Source organism: Coregonus clupeaformis, unplaced genomic scaffold (genome assembly GCF_020615455.1).
Source record: "Coregonus clupeaformis isolate EN_2021a unplaced genomic scaffold, ASM2061545v1 scaf0338, whole genome shotgun sequence".
NCBI lineage: Eukaryota > Metazoa > Chordata > Actinopteri > Salmoniformes > Salmonidae > Coregonus > Coregonus clupeaformis.
The window spans coordinates 326305-340492 of record NW_025533793.1 but is presented as its reverse complement, the minus strand read 5'-3'; the positions used below and the strand labels follow the sequence as shown (position 1 = coordinate 340492).

At 44.9% G+C, this 14188-nt stretch overlaps 1 protein-coding gene across 1 annotated transcript in view; it reads left to right on the top strand.

Moving 5' to 3' along the window:
- The window catches only part of LOC121555242 (stonustoxin subunit beta-like), a gene marked incomplete at its 3' end in the record, with an annotated part of 38200 nt that extends 33280 nt beyond the window's left edge, over positions 1-4920 (top strand). Inside the window, exons 4-5 of the mRNA XM_045214919.1 lie at positions 3936-3982; positions 4448-4920. Coding sequence (XP_045070854.1) covers positions 3936-3982; positions 4448-4920 — 520 coding nt within the window. The remainder of the gene's footprint in view (positions 1-3935; positions 3983-4447) is intronic.
- Positions 4921-14188: the final 9268 nt, after the last annotated feature.

Here is a 14188-nt window from a genome sequence, read left to right as displayed (position 1 = left end):
TTTGGTGCTATGCTCCAGCATTTTGGATTTGAGATAGAATGTTTCATATTAGGCAACAGTATAGAATGTCTCATTTTATTAAAAGGTATTCATATATATATATATATATATATATATATATATATATATATATATATATATATATATATATATATATATATCTATATATATATATATATATATATATATATATATATATATATATATATATATATATATATATATATATATATATATATATATATATATATATATTTTACCGTTTAGAAATGAAAGCACTTTATGTGTCTTGTTCTCCCATTTGAAAAAGTCGTAATAATTTGGACATATTCACTTATATTGTATTAAAGTAGTCATAAGTTTAGTATTTGGTCCCATATTCCTTACCTGCAGTGATTACATCAAGCTTGTGATTCTACAAACTTGTTGAATACATTTGCAGTTTGTCTTGGTTGTGTTTTGGATGATGTTTTTCCCAATAGAAACTGAATGGTGAATAATGTCCTGTCATTTTGGAGTCACTTCACTTGTATTGTCAGTAAGAATAGAAGATTTTTCTGAACACTTCTACATTCATGTGGATGCTACCATGATTCAGAATGATCCACCTGGCTACCACTACCCTGGCCACCAGCTCTGCACCCTCAGCAGCAACTTGCCCATGCCCCCCCACTTCTCCTTCACACAAATTCAGACAGCTGATGTTCTGAAAGAGCTGAAAAATCTGGACCCCTACAAATCAGCTGGGCTAAACAATCTGGACCCTTTCTTTCTAAAATTAGCCGCTGAAATTGTCGCAACCCCTATTACTAGCCTGTTCAACCTTTCATTCGTAACGTCTGAGATCCCCAGAGATTGGAAAGCTGCCGCGGTCATCCCCCTCTTCAAAGGGGGTGACACTCTAGATCCAAACTGTTACAGACCTATATCCATCCTGCCCTGCCTTTCGAAAGAATTTGAAAGCCAAGTTAACAAACAGATCACCGACCATTTCGAATCCCACCGTACCTTCTCCGCTATGCAATCCAATTTCCGAGCTGGTCATGGGTGCACTTCAGCCACGCTCAAGGTCCTAAACGGTATAATAACCGCAATCGATAATAGACAGTACTGTGCAGCCGTCTTCATCGACCTGGCCAAGGCTTTCGACTCTGTCAACCACTGCATTCTTATTGGCAGACTAAATAGCCTTGGTTTCTCTAATGACTGCCTCGACTGGTTCACCAACTACGTCTCAGATAGAGTTCAATGTGTCAAATCGGAGGGCCTGTTGTCTGGACCTCTGGCCGTCTCTCTGGGGGTGCCACAGGGTTCAATTCTCAGGCTGACTCTATTCTCTGTGTATATCAATGATGTAGTCATAAGTTTAGTATTTGGTCCCATATTCCTTACCTGCAGTGATTACATTAAGCTTGTGATTCTACAAACTTGTTGAATACATTTGCAGTTTGTCTTGGTTGGGTTTTAGATGATGTTTTTCCCAATAGAAACCTAATGGTGAATAATGTCCTGTCATTTTGGAGTCACTTCACTTGTATTGTCAGTAAGAATAGAAGATGTTTCTGAACACTTCTACATTCATGTGGATGCTACTATTATTATGAATAATCATGAATGAATCGTGAATGATGATGAATGAGAAAGTTACAGAGGAACAAGGATCATACCCCCTATGTTATTGGTAATGGTGAGAGGTTAGCATGTTTTGTTCATGATTCATTCATGATTATTCTTAATCAAGGCATCATTAGGATTAATTTAGTAGTGTTTAGAAACATGTTATCTACTCACTTAGACAGAAAATTACTCCAGTCATCATCCACCATTCAGTTACTATCGGGCAAAACATAACCCAAAACACAACCAAAACAAACTGCAAATGCAACCAACGAGTTTGGGACCAAATACTAAACTTTTGACTACTTTAATACACTATAAGTGAATTGGTCAGAATACTTATGACTTCTTCAAATGGGGGGACAAGATACATAAAGTGCTTTCATTTCTAAATGTTGAAACATACTTGTATTAAAATACCCTCAAATTAAAGGTGACATTATATACTGTCACTTCATATGAAACATTTGATCTCAAATCCAAAATGCTGGAGTACAGAGCCACATGTAAAATGTTAGCTTCACTGTCAAACTATATATGGTGTGGACTGTATACTCAATACAATCTAAATCTGATACCTCACTGTCTGTCTTTTGACTGATACTGCTTTTTAAACTGGTCTGGTCAGTCAACTCAAATATTTGTCATATACATTTTTCTATCTACAAGCAATACTTTGATAATTTGTCATTTCTAATAATGATACATTCATTTATGAATAGATATGGCAGGTTTCAGGACACTGATATATCTGAACATTTAAAAAAATATATACTGCCACTATTTTCACCACCAAAGAATAGCAGTGTGGTTTTAATATGATTTGACTCTTTGCAGGCTGTCAGGCTGTCTAGTCACAGAGGAAGGCTGTGCTTCTCTGGTCTCAGCTCTGAAGTCAAACCCCTCACACCTGAGAGAGCTGGACCTGAGCTACAATCACCCAGGAGACTCAGGAGTCAGACTGCTCTCTGCTGGACTGGAGGATCCACACTGCAGACTGGAGAAACTCAGGTATGTAGAGGGTTTATGTCAATGTTCACATCAGACATGTTGGAGTTATCAGGCTAGTTAAGACAAACATTCTGACCACCACTTGGACTAAGTTATATAAAGACTGTGTGACCAGTGTGTGTGTGTGTGTGTGTGTGTGTGTGTGTGTGTGTGTGTGTGTCCAATGTGTGTATGTGGGTCCTTTGTGTGTGTGTGTGTGTGTGTGTGTGTGTGTGTGTCCAGTGTGTGTGTGTGTGTGTGTGTGTGGGTCCAGTGTGTGTGTTTGTCCAGTGTGTATGTGTGTGTCCAGTGTGTGTGTGTGTGTGTGTGTGTCAAGTGTGTGTGTGTGTGTGTGTGGGTCCAGTGTGTGTGTGTTTGTCCAGTGTGTGTGTGTTCCAGTGTGTGTGTGTCCTGTACACACACTGGACAAACACACAAACACTGGACACACACACACTGGACAAACACACACACACACACACACTGGACACACACAGACACAAACACTGGACACACACAAAAACACACACACAAACACTGGACACACACACACACACACTGGGGGTCACACACACACACACACTGGGGTCACACACACACACATACACACACACACACACACACAATGGACACACACACACACACACACACACACTGGACACGCACTCACTCACAATGGACACACACACACTGGACACACACACACAAACACTGGACACACAAACACTGAACACACACACACACACACACACACACAGGACACACACACACACACAAAAAGGAAACACACACTGGACACACACACACTGGACAAACACACACAAACACACACACACGCTGGACACACACACACACGCTGGACACACACACACACACTGGACACACACAAACACAAACACTGGACACACACAAAAACACACACACACTGGGGTCACACACACATACACACACACACTGGACACACACACACACACTGGCCCCACACACACACAAAAAGGAAACACACACTGGACACACACACACACACGCTTGACACATACCCACAAAGGACACACACACACACACACACTGGACACACACACACTAGCCTCACACAAAAAACGTTAACACACACAGAGTGGACACACACACACACACATACACACAGAGTTATATATGCTGACTGTGTGTGAGTGTGTGTGTGTGTGTGTGTGTGTGTGTGTGTGTGTGTGTGTGTGTGTGTGTGTGTGTGTGTGTGTGTGTGTGTGTGTGTGTGTGTGTGTGTGTGTGTGTGAGTGAGTTCAGGTGTATCCCTCAATGACTGTCTGTTCTTCTGCTTACCGCTACAGTGTGGAACATGGTGGAGAGAACACAATGAAACCTGGACTTAGAAAATGTGAGTGTTGACTGCTGTGAAGAATATGACTAAGAATAAGTCTTAATTCAAGTGAAGTCAAAGTCAAAGACCACCATCATTACTTACTTGGTCATATTAAATATCAGCTGTAGTTCTACAGAAGCACAAATCAGGGACACCAAAGTTTACAAAGAGTTGCTTTGACAATGTGTGTGTCTGTGTGTGTGTGTGTGGCGCGTTCGTGTTACGTTAGAAATGTTTGTGTATGTTCAGGATGTGTGTGTGTGTTCAGGATGTGTGTGTGTGTGTGTAATTAAAAGGAATAAGTGTGTTTTATATTACCATACAGTATAACATATGATCATTCAACAAGTCTCAAGTTACCTTAACTTCTCCCTTTTGATACCTAGAAACATCTACATTAAATGAATTAGTGAAAAGTGAGTTAACATTCTAATGTGAATGATGATGATTTCTAATATTGTGTCTGGTTTCATCCATCAGATGTCTGTGATCTCACACTGGACCTAAACACAGTAAACAGATTCCTCTCTCTGTCTGAGGAGAACAGAAAGGTGACATGGAGGAGAGAGAAGCAGCCGTATCCTGATCACCCAGAGAGATTTGAGGTCTGGAGACAGGTGCTGTGTAGAGAGGGTCTGACTGGGCGCTGTTACTGGGAGGTAGAGTGGAGTGGGAGAGGGGCTGTTATAGGAGTGACATATAAAGGAATCAGCAGGAGAGGAAGGGGTTTTGACTGTGGGATTGGATGTAATGACAAGTCCTGGAGTCTGTTCTGCTCTGACAACAGTTACAGAGCCTGTCACAATAAGAAGTCCACTACCATAGACGTCCCCTCCTCCAGCTCCCACAGAGTAGGAGTGTATCTGGACTGGCCAGCCGGCACTCTGTCCTTCTACAGAGTCTCCTCTGACACACTGACCCACCTGAACACATTCCACTCCACATTCACTGAGCCCCTCTATCCAGGGTTTTGGGTTTGGGGTGACGCCTCAGTGTCCCTGTGTCAAACACAACACACACACAAACACACTAAACACACACACACACACACTGTACACACACACACACACACACACACACACTGTACACACACACACACACTGAACACACACACTGGACACACACACACACACTGGACACAAACAAACACACACACACACACACACACACTGGACAAACAAACACTGGACACACTCACACTGGACATACACACACACACACACTGGATACACACACACTGTACACACACACACACACTGAACACACACGCTGGACACACACACACACTGGACACACACACACACACTGGATACACACACACTGGACACACACACACACTGGACACACACACACACTGGACACACACACACACTGCACACACAAACACACACACACACACTGGACAAACACACACAAACACACACACACTGGACACACACACTGGACACACTCACACTGGACACACACACACACACACTGGACACAAACACACACACACACTGGACACACACACACACATACACTGGACACACACACACACACACACTAGACACACACACACACACACACACTGAATACACACACTGGACACACACAAACACACACACACACACACACACACACACACTGGACACACACAAACACACACACAACACACACACACACACACACACTGGACAAACACACACACTGGACACACACACTGGACACACACACACACACACACACACACACACACACACACACACACACACACACACACACTGGACAAACACACACACTGGACACACTCACACTAGACATACACACACACACACTGGACACACACACACTGTACACACAAACACACACACTGAACACACACACTGGACACACACACACACACACTGGACACACACACACACACACTGTACAAATACACACACACACACACACACTGGACACACACACACACGCACACACACACACACACACACACACACACACACACACACACACACACACACACACACACACACACACACACTGGACATACACACACACACACACATACACTGGACCCACACACTCACACACTGGACACACACACACTGGACACATTTCCATGTGTTGGATTTTGATGAAAGGAAATCCCATATAGCCTACTGGACAGGACTTTGCTATGGCATCTTCTGTTTGGGTGTCTCAGGTCAGGTCTGAGCCATGATCAGAATGTGTCTCTGTGTCTATTTCCAGCCCTGCCATTTCTACCTGTCCTGATCTAGTGTTTCGCCCCTGACCTCCTCACACCGTCTCACTGTCCATGTCTGCTTTTAGCTCCCACCTCTACTTCACTGTGTTATAATGGACCTTATGCTTGTTATGTCACCTCTGTAACCAGTTATCAAACATACTGACCTTCCTGACCCTATCCCATGGCCCTACTTTCTACAACTGAACATTTAAATTCCTCTATGAGTTTTGTTTAGTGTCCATTTACTTATCTATGTATTTGTTGTATATTGGGTTGTGCTGCAGAGCATCATGGGGGTTTGTATGTGTTGAGATGATCACGTTCCAGATAAATGGTTGAACTGATTCCTGTCTCCTGTCTCATCATTATTGAATTGTTGTACAGACGTGGTTATGAAACCCACGAGACATAACAACAGATTGGTGATGAGTAAGTCTGAATCTACAGGAACTATTCTGTCTGGAAGAAGTGAGTTTTTACAACTGTTTAAAACTGTTATTTTCTGTGGTCCAGAATAGGCTAATGTTAGCACAGTGTATTGATAGCAGAGGCAAGTGCATAGTCGAGCTAGCTAAGAAAGAGTTAACATCGTCATGGACTGCAGAAAAGGACGAGTCGGACGTCGGAGCGGGAAAACAACTTGATTGAAAAGGGAGGAACATACAGTGATTAAAGGAAAGGACATTTATTCAACTGTGAAGACGAACCTTTTATTTAAATCTGCTAAATGAGCGAACTTAGGAGGAAACGTCAGTGAGTGAAGTGAATGAAGATCACGTGACTGAGGAAAACATTGCTGTGGTTGAGGACAATATTGAAGTGAGTGACAATCAGGAGCTTATTGAGAAACAAAAAAATATTGGAATTGTTGGAAACATTGGACAGTTTGATAAGAGTATTGAACAGTGGAGCTCATATACAGAACGGTTTGAATATTTTGTTCTTGTTAATGACATGGATGAGGACAACATTGTGCCTCCATGTTTTAGTGTAATGGGGCCAAAGACATTTAATTTACTAGGCAGCCTGCTATAGCCAGACAGAACAGGTAATAAGACGTATGGGGATATTGTGGAGATACTTAAAGGACATTTTTCACCAGAACCACTAGTTACTAAGACTTTTCCTAGCTCGTTTGTGAGAACCAGTTATAGCCTTCAGTCCTAGTTTTGATTCACCTGCCTGTTTGCCTACCTGTGTATGACCATTGCCTGTCTGTGACCACGATTCCTGATGTGTTCATAGTCACCAACAGCGCCTACCCGCACACACAAATGTCAACCAATCAGCATTTTTATTTATTTTATTTTTATTTCACCTTTATTTAATCAGGTAAGCCAGTTGAGAACAAGTTCTCATTTACAACTGCGACCTGGCCAAGATAAAGTGCCAAGGCGCCCTGAAACCTGAAAATAGAGACAATTAGTTACACAATCACCATCCTCCTGAGTTCACCCTCCCAACCCCCCATTATATATATTTATATACACATGTACACACACACAACTGTACAGCTATCAGCTAGCTGGCAATTAGGTGTCCAGCCAGTGAGTAGCTTCTCCCTGCCTCGGTATCACTAACGCTAGCATACATCTCTAACAATAAACAAGCCAGCAAACGTAATAGTAGCTAAAAATTCCCAGAAGTAATATAAACTACATAGTTAGGCTTGAAACCCAGTCAAAAGCCACATCACTATTTAACCAAACCCCACTGGACCTCTATGGGTAAAATAAAATTATCCAGAAAGAAAATGTAACTACCTGCCATAGTGTGGCTGTAGCTATAGTAACACCCTGGTAAACTTAGCGAGCTGGCTAAATAGCGCAGTCAACACTAGCTATGATCCAACTTTACCTGGCCTGTCATTATGGCGCTAGCCATCTAGCCAGCCAGCCAGTCAACATTAGCTATGATCCAACTTTACCTGGCCTGTCATTATGGCGCTAGCCATCTAGCCAGCCAGCCAGTCAACATTAGCTATGATACAACTTTACCTGGCCTGTCATTATGGTGCTAGCCATCTAGCCAGCCAGCCAGCCGATCCTATGAGTCATTTGGTTGTATCCTCATGTTCTAACAGTTCACTATCCACTGTATCCAAGTTCAAAAGACAGTTACTCCTGATGTAGTTGTCACGATCGTCGTAAAGGAGAGTAGACCAAAGCGCAGCGCGTTGAGTGAACATGACTTTATTAAATTAAAGTACTCAATGCCAAAACAACAAACAATGACGATACGTGAAGTCCATAGTGACAAAGACTGAATACGGAACAAAACCCACAACACTAAGGTGAACACTGACAGTTTAAATATGGCTCCCAATCAGAGATAACGAGCCGACAGCTGACACTCGTTACCACTGATTGGGAGTCACACGACCAAACAAGGAAACACAACCAAAACCAAACCAAACACAACAAAAAACGAACACACCCTGGCTCAACATACAAAGTCCCGGAGCCAGAGCGTGACAGTACCCCCTAAAGGCGCGGACTGCGACCGCGCCTCAAAACCCCAAACAGGGGAGGGCTGGGTGGGCATTACTCCTCGGAGGCGGCTCCGGCTCGGGCTTGACCACCACCCTTCTTCAATCCCCCGTAGCGCCCCGGTCCGATCTGACCCAGCTGGTAGGATCTGGACTGACGACGCGCACCCCTGGCTTGGCGCGTGAGGCAGGAACGGACCGGACCTGGCTGACGATACGCACCCTAGGCTTGATGCGTGGAGCCGGACCGGGCCTCACCAGGCTGACGACTCGCAACCCTGGCTTGGTCGAGTAGTAGGAATGGGCTGGATCAGGCTGACGGCTCGCACCCCTTGGCTTGGTGCGAGTAGCAGGGACGAGCTGAACCAGGCTGACGACTCGCACCCTTGGCTTGGTGCGAGTAACAGGAACGGGCTGGACCAGGCCGACGACTGCGTACCCTGGCTTGGTGCGAGTAGCAGGAACGGGCTGGACCAGGCTGACGACTCGCACCCTTGGCTTGGTGCGAGTAGCAGGAACGGGCTGGACCAGGCTGACGACTCGCACCCTTGGCTTGGCGCGAGTAGCAGGAACAGGCCGGGCTGGGCTGGCGACGCACACCGTAGGTTTTGTGCGTGGAGCAGGAACAGGCCGGGCTGGGCTGGCGACGCACACCGTAGGCTTTGTGCGTTGAGCAGGAACAGGCCGGGCTGGGCTGGCGACGCACACCGTAGGCTTTGTGCGTTGAGCAGGAACAGGCCGGGCTGGGCTGGCGACGCACACCGTAGACTTGGTGCGTGGAGCAGGAACAGGCCGGGCTGGGCTGGCGACGCACACCGTAGGTTTTGTGCGTGGAGCAGGAATAGGCCGGGCTGTGCTGGCGACGCACACCGTAGGTTTTGTGCGTGGAGCAGGAACAGGCCGGGCTGGGCTGGCGACGCACACCGTAGGCTTTGTGCGTTGAGCAGGAACAGGCCGGGCTGGGCTGGCGACGCACACCGTAGGCTTTGTGCGTTGAGCAGGAACAGGCCGGGCTGGGCTGGCGACGCACACCGTAGGTCTGGTACGTGGAGCAGGAACAGGCCGGGCAGGGCTGTCGACGCACACCGTAGGCTTTGTGCGTGGAGCAGGAACAGGCCGGGCTGGGCTGGCGACGCACACCGTGGACTTGGTGCGTGGAGTAGGAACAGGCCGGTCCATACTGGGAACACACACCACTGGCCTTAACCGGGGATCAGGAACGGGCCGGACCGGACTGGTAACACACCTCAGTCTCTCATGCCGTGCCTCAACTACTTCCCTCCCTCTACTCGCCAATGGCTCCCGTAATCCGGTAGCCTTCTCTCCACGTCTCCCTGTGGCAGCCTCCTGCTGCCCAGCCGCTGCCATGTGCCCCCCAAAAAAACTTTTTGGGGTTGCCTCTCGTCCTTCCGACGATGGCCCTGCTGACGCCGTTGCTCCTCTCTCAGTCGCCTCTCCACTGTTTTACTCCATGGCCGGCGATCCATCCCATCCAGGATCTCCTCCCAAGTCCAAGACCCTTTACCTTCCAAAATCTCCTCCCATGTCCAGACCCTTGGCTCCTGGACACGCTGCTTGGTCCTGGTACGGTGGGTTTTTCTGTCACGATCGTCGTAAAGGAGAGTAGACCAAAGTGCAGCGCGTTGAGTGAACATGACTTTATTAAATTAAAGTACTCAATGCCAAAACAACAAACAATGACGATACGTGAAGTCCACAGTGACAAAGACTGAATACGGAACAAAACCCACAACACTAAGGTGAACACTGACAGTTTAAATATGGCTCCCAATCAGAGATAACGAGCCGACAGCTGACACTCGTTACCACTGATTGGGAGTCACACGACCAAACAAGGAAACACAACCAAAACCAAACCAAACACAACAAAACGAACACACCCTGGCTCAACATACAAAGTCCCGGAGCCAGAGCGTGACAGTAGTAGACGTAGTAATAAATAATAGTCAGATGTACAACAATAGTAAAATCAGACTCTGTGTTTTGATACGCCTGTCTCAGAGACTGGATTGGATTTAAAATGGGGTTTTAACAACTGGAAGAAGGCAACTTACAAAGACGGGGGGATTTGCAATTCATGCAAGGTCTGAGCGGCACAAACAAGCAATGATTACATGGAGAGTCTATCAGAAAGCTGAAAAAGTAATGCAACACTGGTAAATGCCCTAAACAAGGAACACAACAAACAGGTTCAAGAAAATGGGGACTATATTAAAACAATAGGAGAAGTACTACTACTTACAGCCACACAAAACAATGCACAAAGAGGACACGATGAGTCTGCAGAGTCTGATAATAAAAGGGAACTTCATGGCAATCCTAGAAACAATAGCTAAGCATGACACAACTGTGGAAAAAAGGTTGACTTCCATTCATAATGCAAAATACACAAGCAAAGGGATTCAGAATGAGGTTCTGAGTTGTTTGGCAGACATGGTTCCAACAGAGATGATAGAAGAAGTGGAAGACAGTGAGGTCTTCAGCATAATGGCAGACGGAAAACTAAAGATGTTAAAACAAAAGGATCAGATATCTCCAGTACTCAGGTACTATTTCAGTGGAGCTGTCCATGAGAGCTGTCTCCACTTTGAATCGGCTGATCCACTAGATGCAGCAGGGCTTACTGACTAAATCATACACATATTAGAAAGTCATGGTCTTGAATACAAAAACAACCTAGTAGGCCAAGCATATGACGGTGCTTCAGTTATGAGTGGCAAGCATTCAGGCGTCCAGGCAACGCATTCAAGAACAAGCAAAGCCTTTTACATCCACTGCAGTGCACACTGTCTAAACTTAGTTTTAGTGGATACAGTTAAAGCTGTCCCTGAGGTAGGACAGTTCTTCTCCTTACTAGAAAGAATGTATGTCTTCACATCGGGGTTATGTGTGCATCAAAAATGGCTTAGCGTACAAAGAGAGATGTACCCAGGTGCACCTAGAGAGCTTCAGAGACTAAGTGACACTCGCTGGGCATGTCGAAATATGGCTCTACTTACTATTATGGATAGATTGCCTGCCGTTAAGCGAGGCCTGTAAGACATAGTCCAAGAACACAACGGTGACAGATCTGTTGAGGCACGAGGTCTGCTTGCACAGATAGATTTACAATTCATTGTGTTCCTTGTTCCACTCCATAAAGTTTTTGGAGAAGCAACATTTCTATCAGAGATGCTACAGTCTTCATCACTTGACCTGTCAAAGGCTGTTGATTTAGTTGAAGCCTTAGTTCAAACGTTGAATGACTACAGGGATGAGTCATTTTCTGATGACCTATGGAATGAAGTGTTGAACACAGCTGAGCAATGTGATACTGCAATACAGCCCCCTGCAAAACCACCAAAAAAGCTAAGCTCTCAATTTAATGGAGACTGTGTACTCAGTACAGTAGGTCAGAGGTCAGATCCAGAAATAGATTAAAGACAGTTTTCGTACAACCTTTTTCTACCCTGTCTTAGATCAGATGCTCAATGAGCTCAACAGATGATTCTCTAGCAGAAACTGTGACATAATGAATGGCATCCAAACTCTAAACCCCAACAGTAATGCATTTCTCAAAGAGAAGTCCCTGTTTCCATTTACTAGAATGTATGAATCAAATATTGAGGACTTGGGGCATGAACTACATCAGTTCAGAAGAATTTGACAAAGGAAAATCCAGAGTGGCATGCAGAGACCCTCCAGTGTAGTAGAGATAGCATTATTCATTCAGCCTTATAAAGACGTTTTCTTTCAGCTCTTTAAACTGTGCAGAATAGCTGTTTCAATCCCTGTTAGTACCGCTTTTTGTGAACAGAGTTTTTCTGCACTAAAGCTGGTGAAAACATATCTGAGGTCCACAATGTCAGATGAGAGATTAAGCAATTTAGGTGTATTAAGTATTGAGTCAAGGAGGGCAAAGGCCTTGAATCCAGATGAATTTGCGGATCTTTTTGTAAGAAACCACAACAACCGTAGAATACAGTTGATGTAACTGATAGTGAATATGTAATGCAAATGTCAAAATGTAAATGCAAATAATAAATAGTTGAATGATTATAAACATGGTCATTTGTCTATTGATGCCTGCAATGCAGTGAAGAAAACGACATGACAACAATAATGTGTGATGTAACTGGCCCCTCTAACAGTACAACTGGCCCCAGCCTGGCCCCTCCCACTGGGAATGTTCTAGAACCACCACTGCTGCTACGGCTACATTGGCCCAGTTATTGTTGAATAATAATGAAGCTAGGTCAATTCAATTCAAATAATATAGCTAGTAACTTCAAAATACTTACAGCTGAAATACACTGCCGTTTTCTTTGTGAACATGGTGAGATGGAGGAACCTGCATACACATGTAGAGTTGACGGGGGAGGGGACAAGTTTCCCAAATAGACACTGGCTTTGGATCAGGTTTAAATTCCTCCCACTAATGATCCTTGTTAGGTTTGGGGGAGGGGAAGCTGATCCTAGATCTGTATCTAGGGGAAACTTCACCCCAGCAAAGAGAGATGGGGGAAGAGGAGGAGAGAGAGCGTTGCTCTCAGGATTGACAGATCATGTACAAAATCTACCAGTAGGAAATTGGTGTCAGAATATAATATCTTACCTTTAGCAGTTCTAATGTCTTCATTTGCTCCATTTCATTAGTCTTGTTGATTGATTGCTGACATCTAGTTTCACAGATGAGATGGTGTTGATGAAGAGCATCCATCCGTTTTAGTACTGCATTAATAGTAATGCATTCATAGACATATAGTTGATACTGGTGGTCCTACCCATCCCCCCACTTCACTCCATTAACCCTACACTTGCTGCTCACATGGTGGTTTGTCTAAATGTATCTGACTTTAGGTCAGTTTTTAAGGTTCATAAGGTAAAGATTGTGTTCGGCTGTGTCAGGAGCACTAGCGGTAGTGCTGCCGCTCCCAGATCACACATTGCCCTATATAAGTATATACTGTAGCAAGCTGAACCCAACACCTACCAATTACCACCTTCTGATCTCTTGGTGTAATGGATAAGGTGTTGGCTTGATAGTCGCTGGACCCGGGTTCGAGTCCCGGTTGGAGCTACCCCTTAATTCGTTAAATTGGTGTCAGAAGTGGGATAGTGCCTGTCAGGCCATCAAAGAGGCGTGTACACGTGAGAGACTTGCTATAAAGAAGTGTGGGGGCATGCTTTCCCCAAGGAAGGGGGTAATGTAGCGACCTTAATCCAACACCTAGCCACATCATCGAGAGGTTCGGACCTCTTGGCGTAGCGCTTGTTGGGTTCTGACTTCTAAACATGAAATATACTTATTCATGTCACTGAGGGAGAGAGGGGAATGTATAACGTTTCCATTCTGTCAGGATATGTTATTGTTAGCCATCAGGGATCCTATGGGAGGAGAAGAGACACAGTCTGGTACAAGTCAACATGACAGCCGTGAGTTGGGGAGGAGTGAGCAATTTGGGCAGAGGTCAGGTTAGATGAAGTGAGGAAGAACATA